This window comes from Protobothrops mucrosquamatus, unplaced genomic scaffold, assembly GCF_001527695.2.
Source record: "Protobothrops mucrosquamatus isolate PMUCROS unplaced genomic scaffold, P.Mucros_1.0 scaffold_209, whole genome shotgun sequence".
Lineage (NCBI taxonomy): Eukaryota > Metazoa > Chordata > Lepidosauria > Squamata > Viperidae > Protobothrops > Protobothrops mucrosquamatus.
In genome coordinates this window covers 575,982-595,803 of record NW_015386285.1, presented here as the reverse complement: position 1 = coordinate 595,803, position 19,822 = coordinate 575,982, and the positions used below count along the sequence as shown (strand labels likewise).

The 19,822-nt window shown below is 42.4% G+C and overlaps 1 protein-coding gene across 1 annotated transcript in view; it reads left to right on the top strand.

Moving 5' to 3' along the window:
• Positions 1-18,417, top strand: part of XYLT1 (xylosyltransferase 1) — a 67,106-nt gene extending 48,689 nt beyond the window's left edge. The window contains exons 6-11 of the mRNA XM_015826353.1: positions 2,507-2,723; positions 6,473-6,649; positions 7,740-8,002; positions 8,886-9,081; positions 15,283-15,616; positions 18,095-18,417. Coding sequence (XP_015681839.1) covers positions 2,507-2,723; positions 6,473-6,649; positions 7,740-8,002; positions 8,886-9,081; positions 15,283-15,616; positions 18,095-18,417 — 1,510 coding nt within the window. The remainder of the gene's footprint in view (positions 1-2,506; positions 2,724-6,472; positions 6,650-7,739; positions 8,003-8,885; positions 9,082-15,282; positions 15,617-18,094) is intronic.
• The last annotated feature ends 1,405 nt before the right edge of the window (positions 18,418-19,822 follow it).

Here is a 19,822-nt window from a genome sequence, read left to right as displayed (position 1 = left end):
ATGCATTTTTAAACACTTCTTAACCTGAAACTTTCCTAAAGCTTTTAACTTCAAGAATGAGAACATTAGGTGAACCTGTGGACTTTTCTTTTTTTTGGCCACAGAAATGTCCTCCTTCCTGAAAGTAATGCATGTACTGAACATAATGGGTTCAAAGTAATGTATCCCCCAATGGGTTCCCTTTTCTTCCTCCCCCCCCCAAAAAAAATAAAAATCAATGATACAAACCTTCATTGCTATAAATATTTGATTCTGCATCGAACTGGCTCAATAATCTGGAGATTTCTAGAACCTCGGCATTAAAATTGCAAAGCTTTTCCGTTGTCCTTTGTAATTGAAAGGGAAATTAGAGTCTCAGTTGAAGGATGCTTTTTTTAAAATAAAAAAAAATAACTCGCTTCTTTAAAACTCACTTTTGTCTCTTCAATCTCCTTAATGGGCCAACGGGTTTTGAGTGTCTGCCTTGAGTTGGATTTAATTAGATCCATGATGCGGTTCTTTTTATTACCTGATTTCCGTGGTTTTATAAGTCTGTATAACAATCTGGCTGTTAATTGTTCAAACAGCAGTGTTTCGGAAGTTATTATGATTCGTTGCTCAGTCAACCAGCTGTGTAGGACTGGGTTTGGCTGGATTTGAGCCACCTATTAAATCCTTCCCAAGGACCTGGGATAGGCAGATGATGTTGTCTGATGGTGTGAAAGGTCTTGTCACAGGATGTAAGCTGTTCCCGGTAAAGCTGCCTTTTGCAATTGACTGATGGTGATTTTGTCAATGTTGATGATGTTCAAGTGGTGCTCCAGATGTTTTGGCATTGCACCAAGGTGCCTATTACTATTGGTACTACTATGGTTGGTCAACCAGATGTTTAGACTGGATCTGGCATTTTCATCAACCCATCGAGTCCTTCCCAAAGTAGATGCCGCTGTTCCATACTCTATTATTATTATTATTATTAATAATAATAATAATAATAATAATAATAATAATAATAATAATAATAATAAATTTTTTATTAATTTTTCAAATTAAACAACAAATAATACAAATATGATGCATTTACTTACACAAGCATAAAAGATAATCCTACTCAATACGTTTTCGGAGATGCTCTGCAGTCCCCGCCTTGCATCCACCCTCATTCACTTTCCTCTTCCTTCCTCCTCCTAAACCCACAACCTCTCCTCTTTCCTCCTTTCCAACTCCCTACATCCCATCTCCCTTCTTAACCACCTCTTCAAGTGCAGTTTGGGGTACCAGCCGAGCATCTCCTCTTTTTAATACAATTCCATTATTTACCTATAATATATAAATACATCAATTTTTATAATTTCTATCCCCTAATCCCCTTCTCCCCTCCCCCCCCCAGACTTCCCAGAACTGAGTACAGGAATAATCACATAATATCCAAGTCTAACCCAAGCAACCCATTCCTAATATAAACAAGTATAAACTTACTGTAACTCTAATATCATACTCTATTATTATTATTATTACAGTTTGTTGCACGTTCAGTCAGATGTTCAGACTGGATTTGGCAGTTTTATCTATTTACTGAGTCCTTCCCCAGGACCTGGGAGAGGCAGATGTTGTTGTTCGATGGTGTTAAAGTTATCGTCGCGGGATGAAGGCTGTTTTATAAAGCTGCCTTTTGCAATTGACCGATGGAGATTTTGTCAATGCCAAGAGTGTTTCGAGGGGTGCTCCAGTTGGGATTGCACTCCAGGTGCCTATTACAATTGGTACTATCTTTGCTTTCTTTTGCCACAGTCATTCTATTTCTTAAAGCTTTTAAAAATTGAGAACATTAGGTGAATCTGTCGCTCTTTCTTTGTAAAGTTGTTTATTAAACGTTTGTTCCACTCATCTCACTATTAAGCAAAGTTCTTTCTTCTCTCAGTCTGTTTCATAGCCCAGCCATTCCTATTCATTCATGTTCTTCTTTTTGTTGTTGGTAAGCCATCTTTCCTAGCTTATATCCTTTCCCCCCCCCCACTGGAAACCTGTTTTAAAATGTATTGACACTGCAGCTTGGAAGACTCTCCATTAGTTGAACTTTTCAATCCATGCCTTTAAACTTATTTTTATTTAAACCATTTTACATGACCGCCTATCTCGCAAAGGTGGGCAATGTACACGCGTTAAAAAAACCGCAATTGTACAGCAAGAAATGAACATCTGAGGTTACAAGCCTTAACCCAACATTAACCAGCACAAAATAAATTCACAATAACTCTCAAGTGGGGCCATAATTCTCTAGTCAAGAGCAAAATTCTACTGCTCAGGGGATTGACACCATTTGGAGATGAGATTTTTTTTTTTAAATAAAGAAACGGGAAGGGCACCATCTTGTTCGTTCAAGGAAGCAAAATGTTTTTGGTTGACCTTGGTCTGATGGCTTTATCCCTGTTTATCTTATTTCACATTTTCTTTTCGCTTCCTTTCAGGGTAAGATACACCTCAAAAGGAATGACTTAATCTTTGTTTTTCTTCTTCTGTTGTCCAGATTTATTAGAAAACAAGGCCTGGATAGGTTGTTCCTGGAATGTGATACCCACATGTGGAGACTCGGGGACCGGAAAATTCCAGAAGGAATCACTGTGGATGGCGGTTCCGATTGGTTCCTGCTGAACAGGAAGTTTGTCGAATACATCACGTTTTCAACTGACGACCTGGTGACCAAGATGAAACGCTTCTATTCCTTTACTCTGCTCCCTGCTGAGGTGAGTTAACCTCTCGACAAGAATGCCATCAGCAAGATTCCATACCCTGAATCACGTCTTCCGATGCTGTGGCCGTAGTCTTCTTTGAAGCTGTCCGATCTTTTGTTTACAGGTTGTAAACATATTGTAAACGTGATAGTATTGGCAGTCAGTAGAAAAAAATATATTTGCAGCTCAGGGTTCAACTGTGGGGTCCTTGGTGCTCTCTGAGCTTGGTGGTTTTCTTGCAGACGTTTCATTACCAAACTAAGTGGCATCATCAGTGCTAGAAGGGAGTAGGGTTTGCAAAGAGGAGGAAGGAGAGAAAGAGAAGGAGGAGGAGGAGAACCGTGGGGTCCTTGGTGCGCTCTGAGCTTGGTGGTTTTCTTGCAGACGTTTCATGACCCAACTAGGTAGCATCATCAGCTAGTACTGATGATGCTACCTAGTTGGATCATGAAACGTCTGCAAGAAAACAAGCAGGCCTAAGGAGCACCAAGGACCTCTCATTTATTCTCTTTTATTGTTTTGACAATCCATGGACCCTTTTGTCTTTGGGAAAGTGTGTGCTGATGTGTTTCTTCCTCCTCCTCCTCCTCCTCCTCCTCTTCCTTTTCCTCCTTCTCTTCTTTTTCCTCTTTCTCTTCTTTCTCCACTTTTCCTCTCTTCCTTCTCCTCCTCCTCCTCCTCCTCCTCCTCCTTATAATAATAATAATAATAATAATAATAATAATAATAATAATAATAATAATAATAATAATAATAATAATAATAATATAAAGAAGAAGAAGAAGAAGAAGAAGAAGAAGAAGAAGAAGAAGAAGAAGAAGAAGAAGAAGAAGAAGAAGAAGAAGAAGAAGAAGAAGAAGAAGAAGAAGTTGTTGTTGTTGTTGTTGGAAGGGACCTTGGAGGTCATCTAGTCCAACCCCCTGCTCAGGCAGGAGACCCTATACCATTTCAGACAAATGGTTGTCCAATCTCTTCTTTAAAACTTCCAATGTTGGAGCATTCACCGCTTCTGGAGGCAGGTTGTTCTTCTTCGTCTCTTCTTTCTCCTCCTCCTCTTCCTCGTCCTTCTCTTCCTCCTTCTACTCCTCTTCCTCCTTCTACTCTCCAACGTGCAAAGGCCCACTGTACCTTATCTGTGGGGCAGCCTGGCTGCCCGGGACTTCCAAAAGGTTGAAATTTGCAGCGAAAAGGAAAGGAAGAGAGAAAAAACCCAGCTTCCCTTCCAGATCAGAGTTCCTGCCTTCCGACAGCAAATAATGGCGTAAGCGTTTTGGAAATAATTGCAGGAGACAGCTTGTCCTTGCGAAGGGGGTGGGGGGTGAGGGGCAAGTGGCATAATTCAGCATGAGATCATTATAAACATATTAGCGCTTCCAAGCAAAGCAGCCACGGTGTTAGTCGATGTTTTGCTTTTGTTTGATTTTGCAGTTCGGGGGTGTTTTTTTTTTAATCGGGTGTTGGTTTGTTTTTAGAACATCCCTTGAAAAGGATGGTGTTCGCAGACTAGTCTGGCCCGCCGCAAGGCTTGGGGAAACTGAATCCACAGAAGCAAACCCTTGAGTGTAGCCGAGGGGAGAGGAAAGGAGCAAAAGCACTCAAACCCGCATCCCCTGCTCCTTTTTAGCGTCAAGATCCCAGAGCTTATTTCAAACTTCAGGGTTCAAAGCTGCTGTAACGCTCCTGAGCTAGAGTGGAATATTTTATTTTATTTTTCTATTTTAGTATAGGGCCGTGGTGGCGAACCTATGGCACGGGTGCCAGAGGCGGCACTCAGAGCCCTCTCTGTGGGCACGCGCGCCGTCGCCCCAGTCCTAGGCCTTCAGCTGGACTAGCGGGTAATATGATAGCAGAGTTAGATATTAAGGAGATGCCACAAAGAAGAGGAGAGGGTCAACTTACTCTCCAAAGCACCAGAAGGCAGGACAAGAAGCAACGGATGGAAACTGATCAAAGAGAGAAGCAACCTGGAATTAAGGAGAAACTTCCTGACAGTGATTAACCAGTGGAACAGCTTGCCTCCAGAAATCGTGGGTGCTCCATCACTGGAGGTTTTTAAGAAGAGACTGGACAGTCACTTGTCTGAGACGGTATAGGTCAGTGGTGGCGAACCTATGGCACGGGTGCCAGAGGCGGCACTCAGAGCCCTCTCTATGGGCACGCGTGCCGTCACCCCAGTCCTAGGCCTTCAGCTGGGTTTTATAAAACCTTTTCGCTTTAGGTCTCTGCCGCGGTGTGCAAAAAAAAAAAAAAAGTTCAATCAATCAGTCAATTTCAACTTCCAAAAAAGATCTTGCAAAGTTGGAATTGATTGATTGAACTTTTTCGTCCCACCCAGTCTGCCCTTACCACCGCAGCCACGCCCACCCAATGGGCCACACCCACCCGGCACCAACGATGCATAAGTGGGTTTTGGGTTGCAGTTTGGGCACTCGGTCTCTAAAAGGTTCGCCGTCACTGGTATAAGGGATTCCACAGTTCGGTTCAATATTTTGGTGTTCATCTTGTCGTCTTTTAGTTTCTCCCCCAAGAGTCAGTTCTTTCTCAAATGCATTGCATCGGCTTTTGAAAGCCCTGATAGATGAGTCCTCAAACTTAAAGTCAGGGACCTCCAGGCGAGGACCAGTTGGGGGTGGGGGGGAGTGGACAAAGTCCTTGGGGAGAGGTCAAATGTTTTTAAAACCCAAACAAGTTTGAAAAACTCAGTCTAGGCTTTGCTACTCGTCTTCTCTGCACAGTTACAGGTAGTCCTTGACTTGAAATGGTATATAGGGTCTGAAATGGTGTAGGGTTTCCTGCCTGAGCAGGGGGTTGGACTAGATGACCTCCAAGGTCCCTTCCAACTTTATTATTATTCATTGGACGTGCTCAGACAACTGAACATTCAAAATTATTATTATTATTATTATTATTATTATTATTATTATTATTATTATTATTATTATTATTATTATTATTATTATTATTATTATTATTATTATTATTATTTATTGATCATCGCATAGTCAGCCAGATGTTCAAACTGGATTTGGCATTTTTGTCTACCTATCGAGTCCTTCCCAAGGACCTGGGATAGGCAGATGTGGATGTTTGATCGTATTACAGATCTCGTCGCAGGATGGAAGCGGTTCCTAGTAAGGCCGCCTTTTGCAATTGACTAGTGGCGAATTTGTCAATGCCGATGATGGTGTTCAAGTGGTGCTCCAGTTGTTTTGGGATTGCACCCAAGGCGCCTATGACCATTGGTACTACCCTTGCTTGCCTTTGCCACAGTCTTTCTATTTCTATTTGTAGGTCTTTGTATTTTGTTATCTTCTCCAGTTCTTTCTCGTCTATTCTGCACTGCCATGTCCACTATCCAGACTTTTTTGTCTTTCTTATCAACAATTGTTAAGTCCGGGGTGTTACGTTGCAGGTGCTTGTCTGTTTGCTGCTGCTGCTGCTGCTGCTGCTGCTACTACTACTACTACTACTACTACTACTACTACTACTACTACTATTATTATTATTATTATTATTATTATTATTATTATTATTATTATTATTATTATTATTTACGATCACAATTGAGCCCCAATTTTCTGTTGCTAAACAAGACAGTTAGTTGTTAAAAGTTTTGCCCTGTTTTACAACCTTTCTCACTACAGTTCAGTGAACCACTGCAGTTGTTAAGTTATAAGCGTGATTGTTAAATGAATCTTTCAATTCCCTATTGAATTTCCATGCTTACTGTCTAAACTCTGGGTTGTTTTTTTTCCCCACAGTCTTTCTTCCACACTGTCTTGGAAAACAGTCTTCATTGTGACTCCATGGTGGACAACAACCTGCGTATCACAAACTGGAACAGAAAGCTGGGGTGCAAATGTCAGTACAAGAATATTGTGGATTGGTGTGGCTGTTCCCCCAATGATTTTAAGCCATCGGATTTTCACCGGTTCCAGGTGAGTTCCTCCTTCACAGGACTATAAGGGCAGATCTGTCTTCCTTCCTTCCTTCCTTCCTCCCTCCCTCCCTCCTGTCAGTCCTTCTCCTTCTCTCCTTCCTTCCTTTCTTCCTTCCTGTCAGTCACTCTTCTCCCCTTCCTTCTGCCCTTCCTTCTCTCTTCTTCCTTCTGTCCATCACCCTTCTCCCTTTCTTTCTCCCTTCTCTCCTTCCTTCCTTCCGTCCATCCCCCTTCTCCCTTTCTTTCTCCTCTCCTTCCTTCCATCCATCCCCTTCTCTTCTTCCTTCCTTCCTTCCTTCCTTCTTTCCTTCCCTCCCATCAGTCACCCCCAAATATATAATTTTTATTAAGAAGGTTTTCACCAAAATGAAAACTGAATGAAATTTAAGTTGAAAATGAAAAGAGTAAAGGACATTCGTTCTGTTTCTGGTAGTTTGATGGTTACATTTCAATCGTATTATATCGACTTGGGTAAAATGATAGACCAGATTTCAAATCCACCTTCAGCTGTAGAAACATTGACTGACTTAAGGCTGTTGCTTAGCCCAAAGACCCTCACAGGGTTATTAATGCTGGAAGATCCTTATATGTATTTCCATGAGGTCTCTCAAGAGATAAAATATATAAATGTAAATAAATGAATCAATACATCTGGTACGTTGAAGGACAGTCTTAATGATCCTTAAAACTAAAATATAGGAGAAAGACATTCCTGAATTAAAATATGATAATGTGAATCAGTTTCCAAACAACCCAGAAAACAGTATCTCATTAAACAGGAGTCATTTTTTTTCCAAGGTCTACTTGAAATCCATTGTTGGGGAGAGTCAATAAATTTCTTTGGGAAGAGACGAACTTTCCATATAAGAGACCAGCTCTGATGTATTTTCAAGAATTTGATTTGCTAGCATGGAAGAAACAGCTCAGGATTAAGCAACCTGATGTTTTCCAGATGTTTGGGGTTTTAGACTCCCATCAGCTCCCAGGCCAGCTTGGCCAACAGTGAAGGATTTGCACTCTGAAATCAAAGCCTTGAATTCAAGAACTCCGATCTCATTTTTCTTTCTGAAACCCGTTCCTCCCCACAGCAAACGGCAAGACCAACCTTCTTTGCACGCAAGTTTGAGGCGGTCGTCAATCAGGAAGTCATCTCTCAGTTGGATTATTACCTCTATGGTAACTATCCTTCTGGTACCCCAGGTCTTCGGTCCTACTGGGAGAATGTGTACGATGAACCAGATGGGATCCACAGCATTAGTGATGTTGCATTGACTCTCTACCACTCTTTTTCCCGTTTGGGCCTGAAGAAAGCAGAAACGTCCTTCCATATGGATGGCGAAAACAGTTGCCGGTAAGACCTAACAACTCTTCCTTTCCTCTTCCTGCAGTTCCAAATCGCCACACCAACTAAGGGGTTGCGTCCCTGTTTAGAGAGTGTTGAGAAGCTGGGATCTCTAGATATTGGTGAACTACAAGTCCTAACATCTTCCTTCAAGTATTGCCCATTGGTGCCATCCTAAGCATGATCCCACACCAACTCTTGAAGGCCAGGTTGTTACATGTTTCTAGAACAGGGGTCCTCAACCTTAGCAACTTTAAGACTTGTGGACTTCAATTCCCAGAATTCCTCAGCCGGCTTTGCCAGCTGAGGAATTCTGGGAGTTGAAGTCCACAAGTCTTAAAGTTGCCAAGGTTGAGGACCCCCATTCTAGAAGATGGTCCAAGATGCTAGGGATAGAAAATGAGCTGTCCATATTTTCTTCTCCGTTTTGTGTCAAGTGTAGAGTTTTTTGCTTCATTGACTTTTCTCTCCATTAAAGTCCAATCTGTAGGAGGAGTATGTGATATACCAATTTCCATAATCACTTATTGGGAATGGTTTTTGCTAGGGCTGGGTAGAAAAATTCAGCCGGAGCACTTGTTTCCTCTCCCAATCCTTGGGCAGAGAGATGAAAGAGAATGACTTTTGAAAAGAAGAGAGGAGAAATTCCCTGAAATGTAATGACCGTCTGTGATATTCTTGGCTTTGCTTGTTCACCAAACATCCGGTCTTCTATTGGTCCTTCATCTCTCTATCAATCCTCTGTGTCCTCCGTGTCTCTATCTTGCATTAAATCCAAAGAAAGGTAGCCCAGGAATTTTGCTTTTTCTGATCCTAAAAGTTCTTTCTGCAGCTGATCCTCTGTTTCTCAATTATGGTTTTAATGAGTGTCGATCCCTTGTTTTTTCCCCAGATACTACCCAGTGGGACATCCAGTATCAGTCCACCTCTACTTTCTCGCTGATCATTTTCAGGGCTTCCTCATCAAACATCACACGACCAATTTGGCTGCCAGTAAATTGGAGACCTTAGAAACGTGGGTTATACCTAAGAAGGTGTTCAAGATTGCAAGCCCCCCAAGTGATTTTGGAAGGCTACAGTTCTTGGAGGTACACGTTGCTCATCTACATTCTTGGAAAGGAAGATAGTTTGAATTCCTAGTTGAAGTGCCTACTCATGGGTGGGTGGGGGCATAGCTGAGTTTTGAAATGGATGATTTTATTGATAGAGTTGAACTGAGTTGAATTGAGTTGGGTTGGGTTGGGTTGACTTCTATAGTTGCCCGTCCCAACAAATTATCCTTGGCAATGTGTGTATGTGTGTGTTATATATACATACCTATGTATTATCTTGAGTTTGGTGCACCCTGTCGGCCCAAATATGGGAGAAAGGAATCTCATAGCTGACAAAGTGAGAAAGAGCCTGTGGTCTAGAGGTTAATACATCTGCCTAACATGCAGACAGCCCAGGTTCGAATCTAAGAAGGGTATGTCTGGTTGAAAAGAACTAAAAAGTTCGAAATGGCTATTCCAGTTCTCCCTTAATTCTTTGTTAGCAATCCAAATTTTGAAAAATACCTATGTATATATATATATACGTGTGTGTGTGTGTGTGTGTGTGTGTGTGTGTGTGTGTGTGTGTGTCTATACACACACACACACACATGCTGCCAAGTCTATCTAGCTATCAATTCATATGGCTATCCACCTGCAACAAGTGACTGGGCAACAAACAATTATAAAATCAATCAAAACCAAATTGCTTTGCATTCCTATTGATTCGAAACAGGGAAACATACACAATACACATTGACAAGTAGCCATGTGTGTGAGAGAGCTACTGTATATCCCTGTTGAATTTTGCATGGCTGTGGTGAACAAAATACAGCCTTCCTTTTTAAAACTAGCTAGTTTAGTGACTAGGAACCCCACTGCACAGAGCGGTGTTGGAGGCACTTAGAAAGAGAACATTTTGTAGATTTGTACAGTATTTATATGTATGTATCTTGCGGAACAGCTTCATTCCATATACTCAAATTCCAATTTCCCAGTTACTTGTAATTTAATGAAAGATCACATATTCCTCATGAGGCTAGTCTATCTCATTTGTTCTTTCATTTATCCACACCCACAAAAAATATGTACATTTCTAATCACAGTCGATCCCAAAATACACATTTCAACGTGTATGGTTTTTCTTTTTCTCTCAAAATAACAGCTGCTAAGTTGAGTCATGGGGATGCCTTTTTTTTCCGAACGGGGTTGAAAAGAGCAATCCATCAATCCGTTAAGCTTTTGTTTCACGTCTGGATTGGGTGAAATCTGAATTGACTTTGGAAATCGGTTTTAAAAAACCATCTCCTTGTGCATTCTTAGATTCACATCTTATGGGTTATTGATCCTTTCTTCCACCTGAGGCAAAGGGCATTAAAAAGTCCACCTATATTCCAGGTGTCCAGGCTAAGAAAATCTGCAGTAGGGTGTAGCATGTTGGGTTGACTTGAAAATACGGCGATGATGATGATGATGATGATGATGATGATGATATGGATACTCTCACAACAATGGTCTCAGAAGAGACTTATCATTTGCTAATGGTTGCTGGGGAGGCCAATTATCCTGGTTTGGGGCACATTACCCAGTCAAGGACTAACCTGGTCTCTTTAAACCACTCACCAGAATACCAAAGACTCATAAGATGGACCTGTAGCTGAAAGCTTCTTCCATTGTTCTTCCCAACAGATGGTATTTAAGGGTCAGTTTAAGATGTAGTAAACAGACATTAAGACTAAGAGTCGCTGATAACCTAACTGAAGAACAGTTGCAAGAATTGGGTATGTCTAGTTTAATGAAGAGAAGGACTAGGGGGGGGCATGATAGCAGTCTTCCAATATCTCAGGGGTTGCCCCAAAGAAGAGGGAGTCAACCTATTGTCCAAAGCTCCTGAAGGCAGGACAAGAAGCAACGGATGGAAACTAATCAAGGAGAGAAGCAACCTAGAACTAAGGAGAAACTTCCTGACAGTCAGAACAATTAAGCAGTGGAACGGCTTGCCTTCGTAAGTTGTGGGTGCTCCATCACTGGAGGATTTTAAGAAGAGACTGGACAGCCACTTGTCTGGAATGGTATAGGATCTCCTGCTGGAGCAGGGGGCTGGACTAGAAGACCTCCAAGGTCTCTTCCAACTCGTGTTATTCCTGTTATTTCTGATTCAGTCCCTTTTCACAGTCTCCTTGAAGTCTCAAGTCTTGGATGAAATTCCTGCATACCCCCTTGCTGTTTTCTTGGTATCACTATGAAAATTCTTAGCTACAGTTTTCTTCCAAGATATAGTCTCAATTTCTCAGTCTAAGGTGCGGCCGTTCAATATCTCCCAGCCAAGTACTAACCAGCCCTGTCTCCACTTAGTTTTTCCAAGATCAGCCAAGGTCAGGCAGCTGCTGCCTGCAGTTGAGACAGATCCTTCTCAACCCGGCAATTAATTTTGACACGTAATAATGATACTAGAGAAACCACCGTAGTAGAATAAGAACATTTCTTTTGCTTGTATTAAATCATCCTCTTGTCCAAAGCCTAAACCGTTTCCCAGAATGAGCAGCGGGGAAGAATTTGAAAAATTCCCAAGTACAAACAAGGTAGTTAAAACACAGTTGCCCCGTGGATTAGGAGGCAGAAAATAGTATCAAGATTAGTAGCCACTGAGTTCCTGGTCCTCTGAATTTATCTCATCTTCTTTTTTTCTTTTCTTTTTTTAAAAAGAAACCATCTAAATTGGTAGCCATCTCTCCTTGGCCGTGGTGGCCCATGTCATTCCAAGGCACTGTGGTTTTGAGGTCAGCGAGGCAGGATAGACACTCTTGTTCTTCAGACCTTACGTTCTTTGAACGTTTGCTAAATGGCAATTTGTGTTGGCCGTGGAGATGGTAGGTTGCAACTTGTGGCTGGAGCATCCCGCTGGAGGCTTTTTTGTGCCTTGTCTGCAAGTGGCCCTTTGCGTCTTTTGCAAAGGTGGTTGCGTTTTTGCACTTTGTCGCTCGTTGGAAAGAAGAGAGAGCAGGAAGGGGCAGGAAAAATAACCTCCCAAGATTATAGGGACCTTCGTATTCCGAAACGTTTGGTTATAAAATTAGCCTTCCTAGCCAGAAATAACTCCCTGCAATTAGAAAGCTCACAACTGGGTAGGAGAAAGTTTTTTGGGTTTAAAATGAAGCCAACTTTTGCTCTGAAGACACAGCTAAGTGAAGTTTCAGGATAATGATGATGATGATGATGATGATGATGATGATGATGATGATGATGATGATGATGATGATGATGATGATAAAGTTGGAAGGGAGCTTGGAGGTCATCTAGTCCAACCCCCTGCTCAGGCAGGAAACTCTATACCATTTCCAACAAATGGCTGTCCAGTCTCTTCTTAAAAACTTCCAGTGTTGGAGCATTCACCGCTTCTGGAGGCAGGTTGTTCCACTGGTTAATTGTTCTCACTGTCAGGAATTTTCTCCTTAGTTCTAGATTGCTTCTCTCCTTGGTCAGTTTCCACCCGTTGCTTCTTGTCCTGCCTTCAGGGGCTTTGGAGAATAGCTTGACTCCCTCTTCTTTGGGGCAGCCCCTGAGATACTGGAACACTGCTCTCGTGTCCCCCCTCGTCCTTCTCTTCATTAAACTAGACATACCCAATTCCAGCAGCCGTTCCTCATATGCTTTAGCCTCCAGTCCCCTAATCATCTTTGTTGCTCTTCTCTGTACTCTTTCTAGAGTCTCAGCATCTTTTTTACATCATGAGAGCTGGTGGATTTGAGAATATCTATCCCTACGTTTTGGAAAAAAATCAAAGTTTTGGCTTTAATCAGATCTGCATCATTCTGTGATTACACATTCTCTACACATTTTTCCCTACAGATGACCCAAAGGGCTCATCGTAGATTCATATTAATATTAATATTAAAATGAATTCATATGATGCATTAAATTGATCTTAGAACAGGGTTTCCCAGTCTTGACAGCTTTAAGACACGTGGACTTCGAGACACATGGCTTGCTGGGGAATTCTGGGAATTGAAGTCCACAAATATTTAAAATAGCCAAGGTTGGGAAACCATGTATTAGAATAATCTAATAATCTAGGACAGTAAGATATGTGTATTTCAACTCCCAGAATTCCCCAGCCTGTACATCTAGGATTCAGGATATTCCACGGATCTAATTCTAGGATCTAGGATTAACAGTGATTAGGATTCAGGAATGTACACAGGTACATGTAGGGTGGTGTCCATATCATGCAATGGTAGGGCTTTAATCATGTGGCCCTTGCAGCCATCTTGATTTTTTTGACCTGTGTCCAGATATTACTTTTGGATTGCTAGTTAATCTTATTTCACCTCCCTCCTTCATTTAAAAAGAAATCCTGTTCTTTTTCTTCTGTCTGATTAATATTTGCTAATTGAAACAATAGAAACGTATTCAAGTGTCTGCTTCATTAGAAGAAACATCTAATGCTTGATGCTAATTAATTAAAATGGCATTGTTAGGGTGTATATCAGCCTGGAAATTATTCATACATTGCAAATAAGAAAAAGCATGGGTCCAAAAGCTGAAGGCAATCTTTTAAAAACTCAAGGAACAGCCATAATCTTTAATGAAACATTTCGCTTAACGCAATCTTGAAAGTTCTTGCGTTAGTAAATTTGTCCTTTTCCCTCTGGAATTATGCTTTAAAGGGTTGAAATTGTATATTGAAGCCATTTAAAAAAAAAAAAAGTGTTTGGCTCCTTCCTGGAATAATTGTAAAAGGCCAGAAGAAACAGCATTATTAATCTTGAGTTGGTATTAGAAAATTCGATATTTAAATATCACTTGCTTTTATATTCAGGAGAGGTGAAGTCACCTAATGCATGTTGATTAAATCAGATCAATAGTTAGCCCTGGTCAACTTTTAATGAATTTGGGTAGAATTTGCTCTTTTTTTAAATGGTATGTTGTCTGCCTGTTATAAATAAATCATTTATTGATGTGTTATTTAGACTAGTGCTACGTTGCTGTGAAGTTGTGGGTCTAGGGATGGGTTCTAGAGTCCCTTATGGGCTCTACCTGGTGACTTTGGGACAACCCAACAATCTCCCAAAGTTGTTATTGTAGAGAAAATAGGTATTTCTCTGCGTGTTGCCTTGAATTTTTCTAACAACCAGTTGGGGAATGAGCAAGTAGCCCTTGTTTGGTGTGTGGAACCACTATTATTGTTGAGGTTGGATATCTAATCAACCAAGAACTAAAATAATTGGCCTTCCCAGCAAACATCTGGCACATGGTAAGTTTCCAATAAAGGGAAATATATGTAGCTCAGGATTGAAATGAGGGGTCCTTGGTGCTCTCTGAGCTTGGCTGTTTTTTTATTTTTGTTTTGTTTTGTTTTTTTGCAGACGTTTCATTACCCAACTTGGTAACGTCATCAGTAGTAGAAGGGAATGGGGTTTGTCCTCTGTTACCCTTCTAGCACTCAATGAGGTTACCGAGTTCAGTCATGAAATGTCTGCAAGAAAACAACCAAGCTCAGAGAGCACCGAGGACCCCACATGGTAAGTTTCTTCCTGGGGCTATTTTTGTGAGAGTGTCCATGACAACAACAACAACAACATCGCCATCACGGTATTTTCAAATCGAGCCAATATGCTACACTCTAATGCAGTGTTTCTCAACCTGGACACCTGCCTGGAAAATGGGTGGACTTCAACTCCCAGAATTCCCCAGCCATTTATCGTTCTGGAGGTATCAATGAAGGCTGAAAGTTTCTCGAAAGATATGCCAGATGTGCAACCTCTTCCTTAACAATAGAGATAAAATCACAGATTTTCAGTGGCTGAGAGTTTGATGTCAACCTTTCATCTCAAATAGCCAAATAAAAATCCAGGTTTACTTTCATTTCTGAAAAACCCTGCTGGTTTATTGAATACATGGCATGATATAAGCGAAGGAAAACTAACTCTAAAATCCCAAGGCATCTAACTATAGCATACAACAATGACATTCCCAGGTCAAATCCCCCAGATGTCTACCTATCTCATGTGAACAAATTCTCTTTGTTATGAGAGCCATCTGCTATCTTCTTCACACCTGCTAGAATGTCCTTGAAAGGTTTCCAGACAGCCTTCTCTCAGCAAACTTGCGAAGAACTGGGAAGGTTTCATTTGTCTAACTAACCCAGTCAAAAGCATCATTTCTCCCCCCCACCCACACACACACACATTTTACTCTAATGGCAAGATGAAAAGCTGCCAAACGTTCACTCTTGACAATCACTTCCTGTTCTTTTAGGTTGGAACAGATTGGGATGCGAAAGAGAGGATATTCCGCAATTTTGGAGGTCTTATTTCCCCAACGGATGAGCCGGTGGGCATGCAGAAGTGGGCGAAAGGTCCCAACGTCACCGTGACAGTGATCTGGGTGGACCCCATCAACGTCATCGCTGCCACCTACGATATCCTGATCGACTCCAGTGCTGAGTTCACACATTACAAGCCGCCTCTGAATTTACCCCTCCGGCCCGGGGTCTGGACGATTAAAATCCTACATCATTGGGTCCCTGTGGCAGAAACCAAATTCTTGGTCTCTCCTTTGACATTTTTGAACAAGCAAGCCATCCGACAAGGTAAGCATTTCCCCCCCCCCCCCAAAAAAAAATTAGAAAGCAAATGAAACCATTTGGAGCAAAATCAGAATATTGAACCCACTGCAGAAGAAGTTCAGTTGACTTTGTCTCAACTGGAAAGGCAGGTGGGTTTTTTCCAGCTCTTTCCTGTTGACATCAAGGACTTGAATAACAGTCACAGCAGTTTATTTTATTTATCTCCAGAGAGGTCATGTCACAACAATGAAGCAAAGCTTTATAGGTAGTCCTTGACTTACAGCCAGTTGGGACTGTCAGGAACAGTGGAACAACTTGCCTCTAGAAAGTTGTGGGCGCTCCCATCAATTTGAGGTATTCCAAGAAGAGATTGGACAATCACTTGTCTGGAATCGTATAGGGGAGGTTGGACTAGAAGACCTCCAAGGTCCCTCCCAACTCTTGTTATTCTGACAAGGATATTTCACGCTGTTGGCCTTCCAATTTGGCCATCTCTAAATCTCCCTTATGAAGACAACTGTCCCACCCTTTTAACGACAGCACTCGCTTCCTGGACAGATCACCCCTGAGATGACTTTGGTCCCAGTCAGTTGCTAAGCCTGTCAATCGAGGTTTTACAAAGCACCCTGGCTGGGTTCCCGACTGCTCTTAACTATACCCCAAACCGACCACATGATAGCTGAGCGGGGTGGATAAAACCAGCCACGGAACAGCTTTGGAGCTGGCGGGCAAGCTGACAGACGGAGATGAGCACTGTGCCTTAAGAGTCAAGACACAACTGGGAAAAAGGGAAACTTTTACCTTTAATATACTTAACCAGAAAGGAAGATCTCTTCTTTTTTTTTTCCCCCTGTAATAACCGCACATCTTTAAAAGGACTGGGTCGTTTTAGCTTCGGCTGAGAAGAGAGTAACTCTTCGTTTTGCCCTTCCAGCTGTGTCTGCAGGGTGTGATCCAAAGGTTAAGAAGGTAGCTGTGTTGGTGGGTTTGAAGTTCGGCTCGTTTGCGATGTGGGTCACGCATCTTGACTTTTTCGACCGCCCCCTGCGGATCCCCTTGTGATCTTCTCTCGGCAGGATCCTTTTTTGGGGGGGGGGAATTAATGCAGCGGATTTGGCTGCTCAGAAAAGCTCAGCGGACGGTAACTATTTGCCTCCAGTTCTTCAGCTCAGCTTGTGGCTTGGGACTTCCACCCAAGCTTAGAGACGAGTTACGTGCCAAAGTTAAAATTTACAGGAAATTGCATGCAAGAATAAGTGCCCTTTTATATATATATACACACACACACACACAGAGGAAGTTTTTCAGACAGACCCGTCTGATTGATTACACCTTGACATTTTTAACTGCTATACTGCAGTTTTACTTTTTACAATATCTTTTGCCTTGCAGCCCCCCAACTAGGGGCGTTAAGCAGGCTCAAGTCGCAACTGCGAAACATTTAAATCCAAATTTCTTTTTCTGACAAAGAGTTAAAGAATTAAATTGGGAGACTAAGATGGCCATTTCGAGCTCGAAATGGCCATCTTAGTCTCCCAATTTAATTCTTTAACTCTTTGTCAGAAAAAGAAATTTGGATGTATGTATGTATGTATGTATGTATGTTTGTATGTATGTATGTATGTATGATTTCGTTAAAAATTCGAATCCTGGGTAAAGCAATATAGTAAAATCAAACAAACACGAACACCAGGATAAAATTAAACTAAAAATCATTTAATAAAATGCATTTTATTAAACGATTTTTAGTTTAATTTTATCCTGGTGTTCGTGTTTGTTTGATTTTACTACACACACACACACACACACACACACACACACACATACATACATACACACACACACTGGGAAGGATTATCCTCAGGCCAAGCAAAGCAGGATTTGACAAATTATATCCCAGAAGCCGTCATTAGCGGTGGGGGAAGAGAACCCCCCCAGCACATATTTAATAGATGATGACCTTGAAATAATTGGGGTGCTCCGTGTTTGAAACTTTAATCAAGCTTTAGTTAGATGGCTCGAAAGGAAGAGCTCACACAGGCTGGGCAAGACGAGACTCTGCAAGTTGCAGCGGATTGCAGAAATGTTGACTTTCCTGAAAATTGGAGCTGGCTATTAGAGGGACGAAGCAACGTGGCATGAATTGTAGACAAGCCATGATGTCATTCCTGGCCTGCAACCCTCCCTGGATGATAGCCTGGCTTTCAAAGCAGAGGTGGAACCTTCTGCGAATTTGCTTCTAGAGATGATCTCTGTGTCTTAAATCCGGGCTCTCCAGAGGTGGCAACTTTAAGACCTGTGGACTTCAACTCCCAGAATTCATCGCTGGCACTTGAAGGGCCCGAGCCAAATTTGGAGAGCCCTGTCTTAAATCAAAATCTCTCTCGGCTGCAAGAGATGAACCCAAGAACTAACCTGGTTTCGACTCCTTAGCATCGTTATTCTGGAGCTAGATTTTTATTTTATTTTTTTAACCAACATATTTCTCTCTTGCCTTTGTAGAAGAAGCCACCAAGCTGCACGGTGGACCTCCGAAGAACTCCTACATGGAGCAGAGCTTCCAAGGGCTCAACCCTGTGCTAAACATCCCAGTCAGCGCTGGCCAGGTGGAGCAGTTGAAGAAGAATGCCCTGTTGACTGGCAGCAAGCTGGAGAGCTGGGTGGACAGTTTGGTGGGAAGCACGTGGTCAGCGGTTGACGTCTGTACTACAGGCCCAACTGCCTGTCCTGTCGTGCAGGCCTGCAGCCAGACCTCCTGGAGTTCCCTCAGCCCGGACCCAAAGTCCGAACTGGGGCCCGTGAGACCGGATGGACGCTTGAGGTAGCACCCGGTGCCCCTTCCGCTGGCTTTCCAAGGGAAATGTGAGCGTTCGGCTCTCGTGGTACTCTTCGGACGGGGTTGGTACAAGGGGCAGGTGCACTGATGGAAGGGTCTTTAGGAAAACCTACGAATCCATGTTCAAGATGGGGCTGAAAATCCCAGCCTCCTTTTTAACGGACCAGTTTTCCCATCTCAAGGATTGTGGAAGTCGGGGAAGAGGCAGGAAAGGAGAAACCAGTTGTAGGAAACATCTGGTGTTTCTAAAGGCAGGGGCAGCATACTTTCATCTGCAATCAGAACAAATTTACTTCTCCGTCTCCAAGGTGTTGTATCCCAGACATGGTTTTTTTTTTCAGAGTTTCCTGAAAGTCTTAGCAGAGCTGCTCAGTCACAAATGTGAAAATTGCTCTTCCCCCCCCCCCCAGCGATCCTCATTTTTCAAACCACCCCCTTTGACATCTCCCACAAGCATTGACATCATTACTCCAGCTAGCCAAGCCTGCAAGGTGATTGTACTGGATCAACAGATAGTACAATATGTGGTCTTAACTTCACTCTCTCATGCTTACAGAGATTCGGGGTTTGGTCCTCCAGAAGAGCTAAATGATCACTCAAGACTTCTCTTCGCTAGACCGGGGTGTGTGCGTGTGTGTGTGTGTGGGTCTCCAACCTTAGCAACTTTAAGATTGTGGACTTCAACTCCCAGAATTCCTCAGCTGGTTGGGGAATTCTGCGAGTTGTAGTCCACAAGTCTTAAAGTGGTCAAGTCTGGAGACCCCCTGCTCTAGATTACCATCCAAGATGGTCTGTTTTCCAAATAGGGCTAGCTAGGGAGTCAGCTCCAAGGACAAAGTCACTTGAGGATATAAAAACTCCTGTGTTGAATTTTGCACATCCCCAGGTCAGGCTGGAAAGTAGTTTTCCAGAAATCCCCCCAAAAATCCCTTTGTCTAGGGATTTTTGTGTGTCTAGTGTATAAATTAGACTAGACACTACTAGATTGTCTAGTCACTAGACTGTTGCAACCGAAATCTCAGTATTGCCTTCTATTTGAGGGGGAAGGGGGTGGCTCCGACAGCAACAGATAACTATCCCCTCCGTTTCTAATCATCATTATTCATGGGCTATGCTCAAAGAGCTGGGTTCAACATCCTTGACCAGGTTAGATCAAGTAATCCAACTTATAACTTGCTAAGCTTGTGGGCTTTCAACTTGGCTAATATTGGCTTAGCGGTGGCGGGCATCCAACCTGTTTCGTCAGCGTGTGGTTCCATCTTTTGCCAACAGCTAGAAAGGGGTTGATTCAAGAAGCAGGTTTAATTCTGTTGTGTGAACATAGCCAAAGGAAAACTAGATGAGATGGCACCAGCCCAACTCAACTTCCTTCTGCAGTGCACTGGAAGAACGAG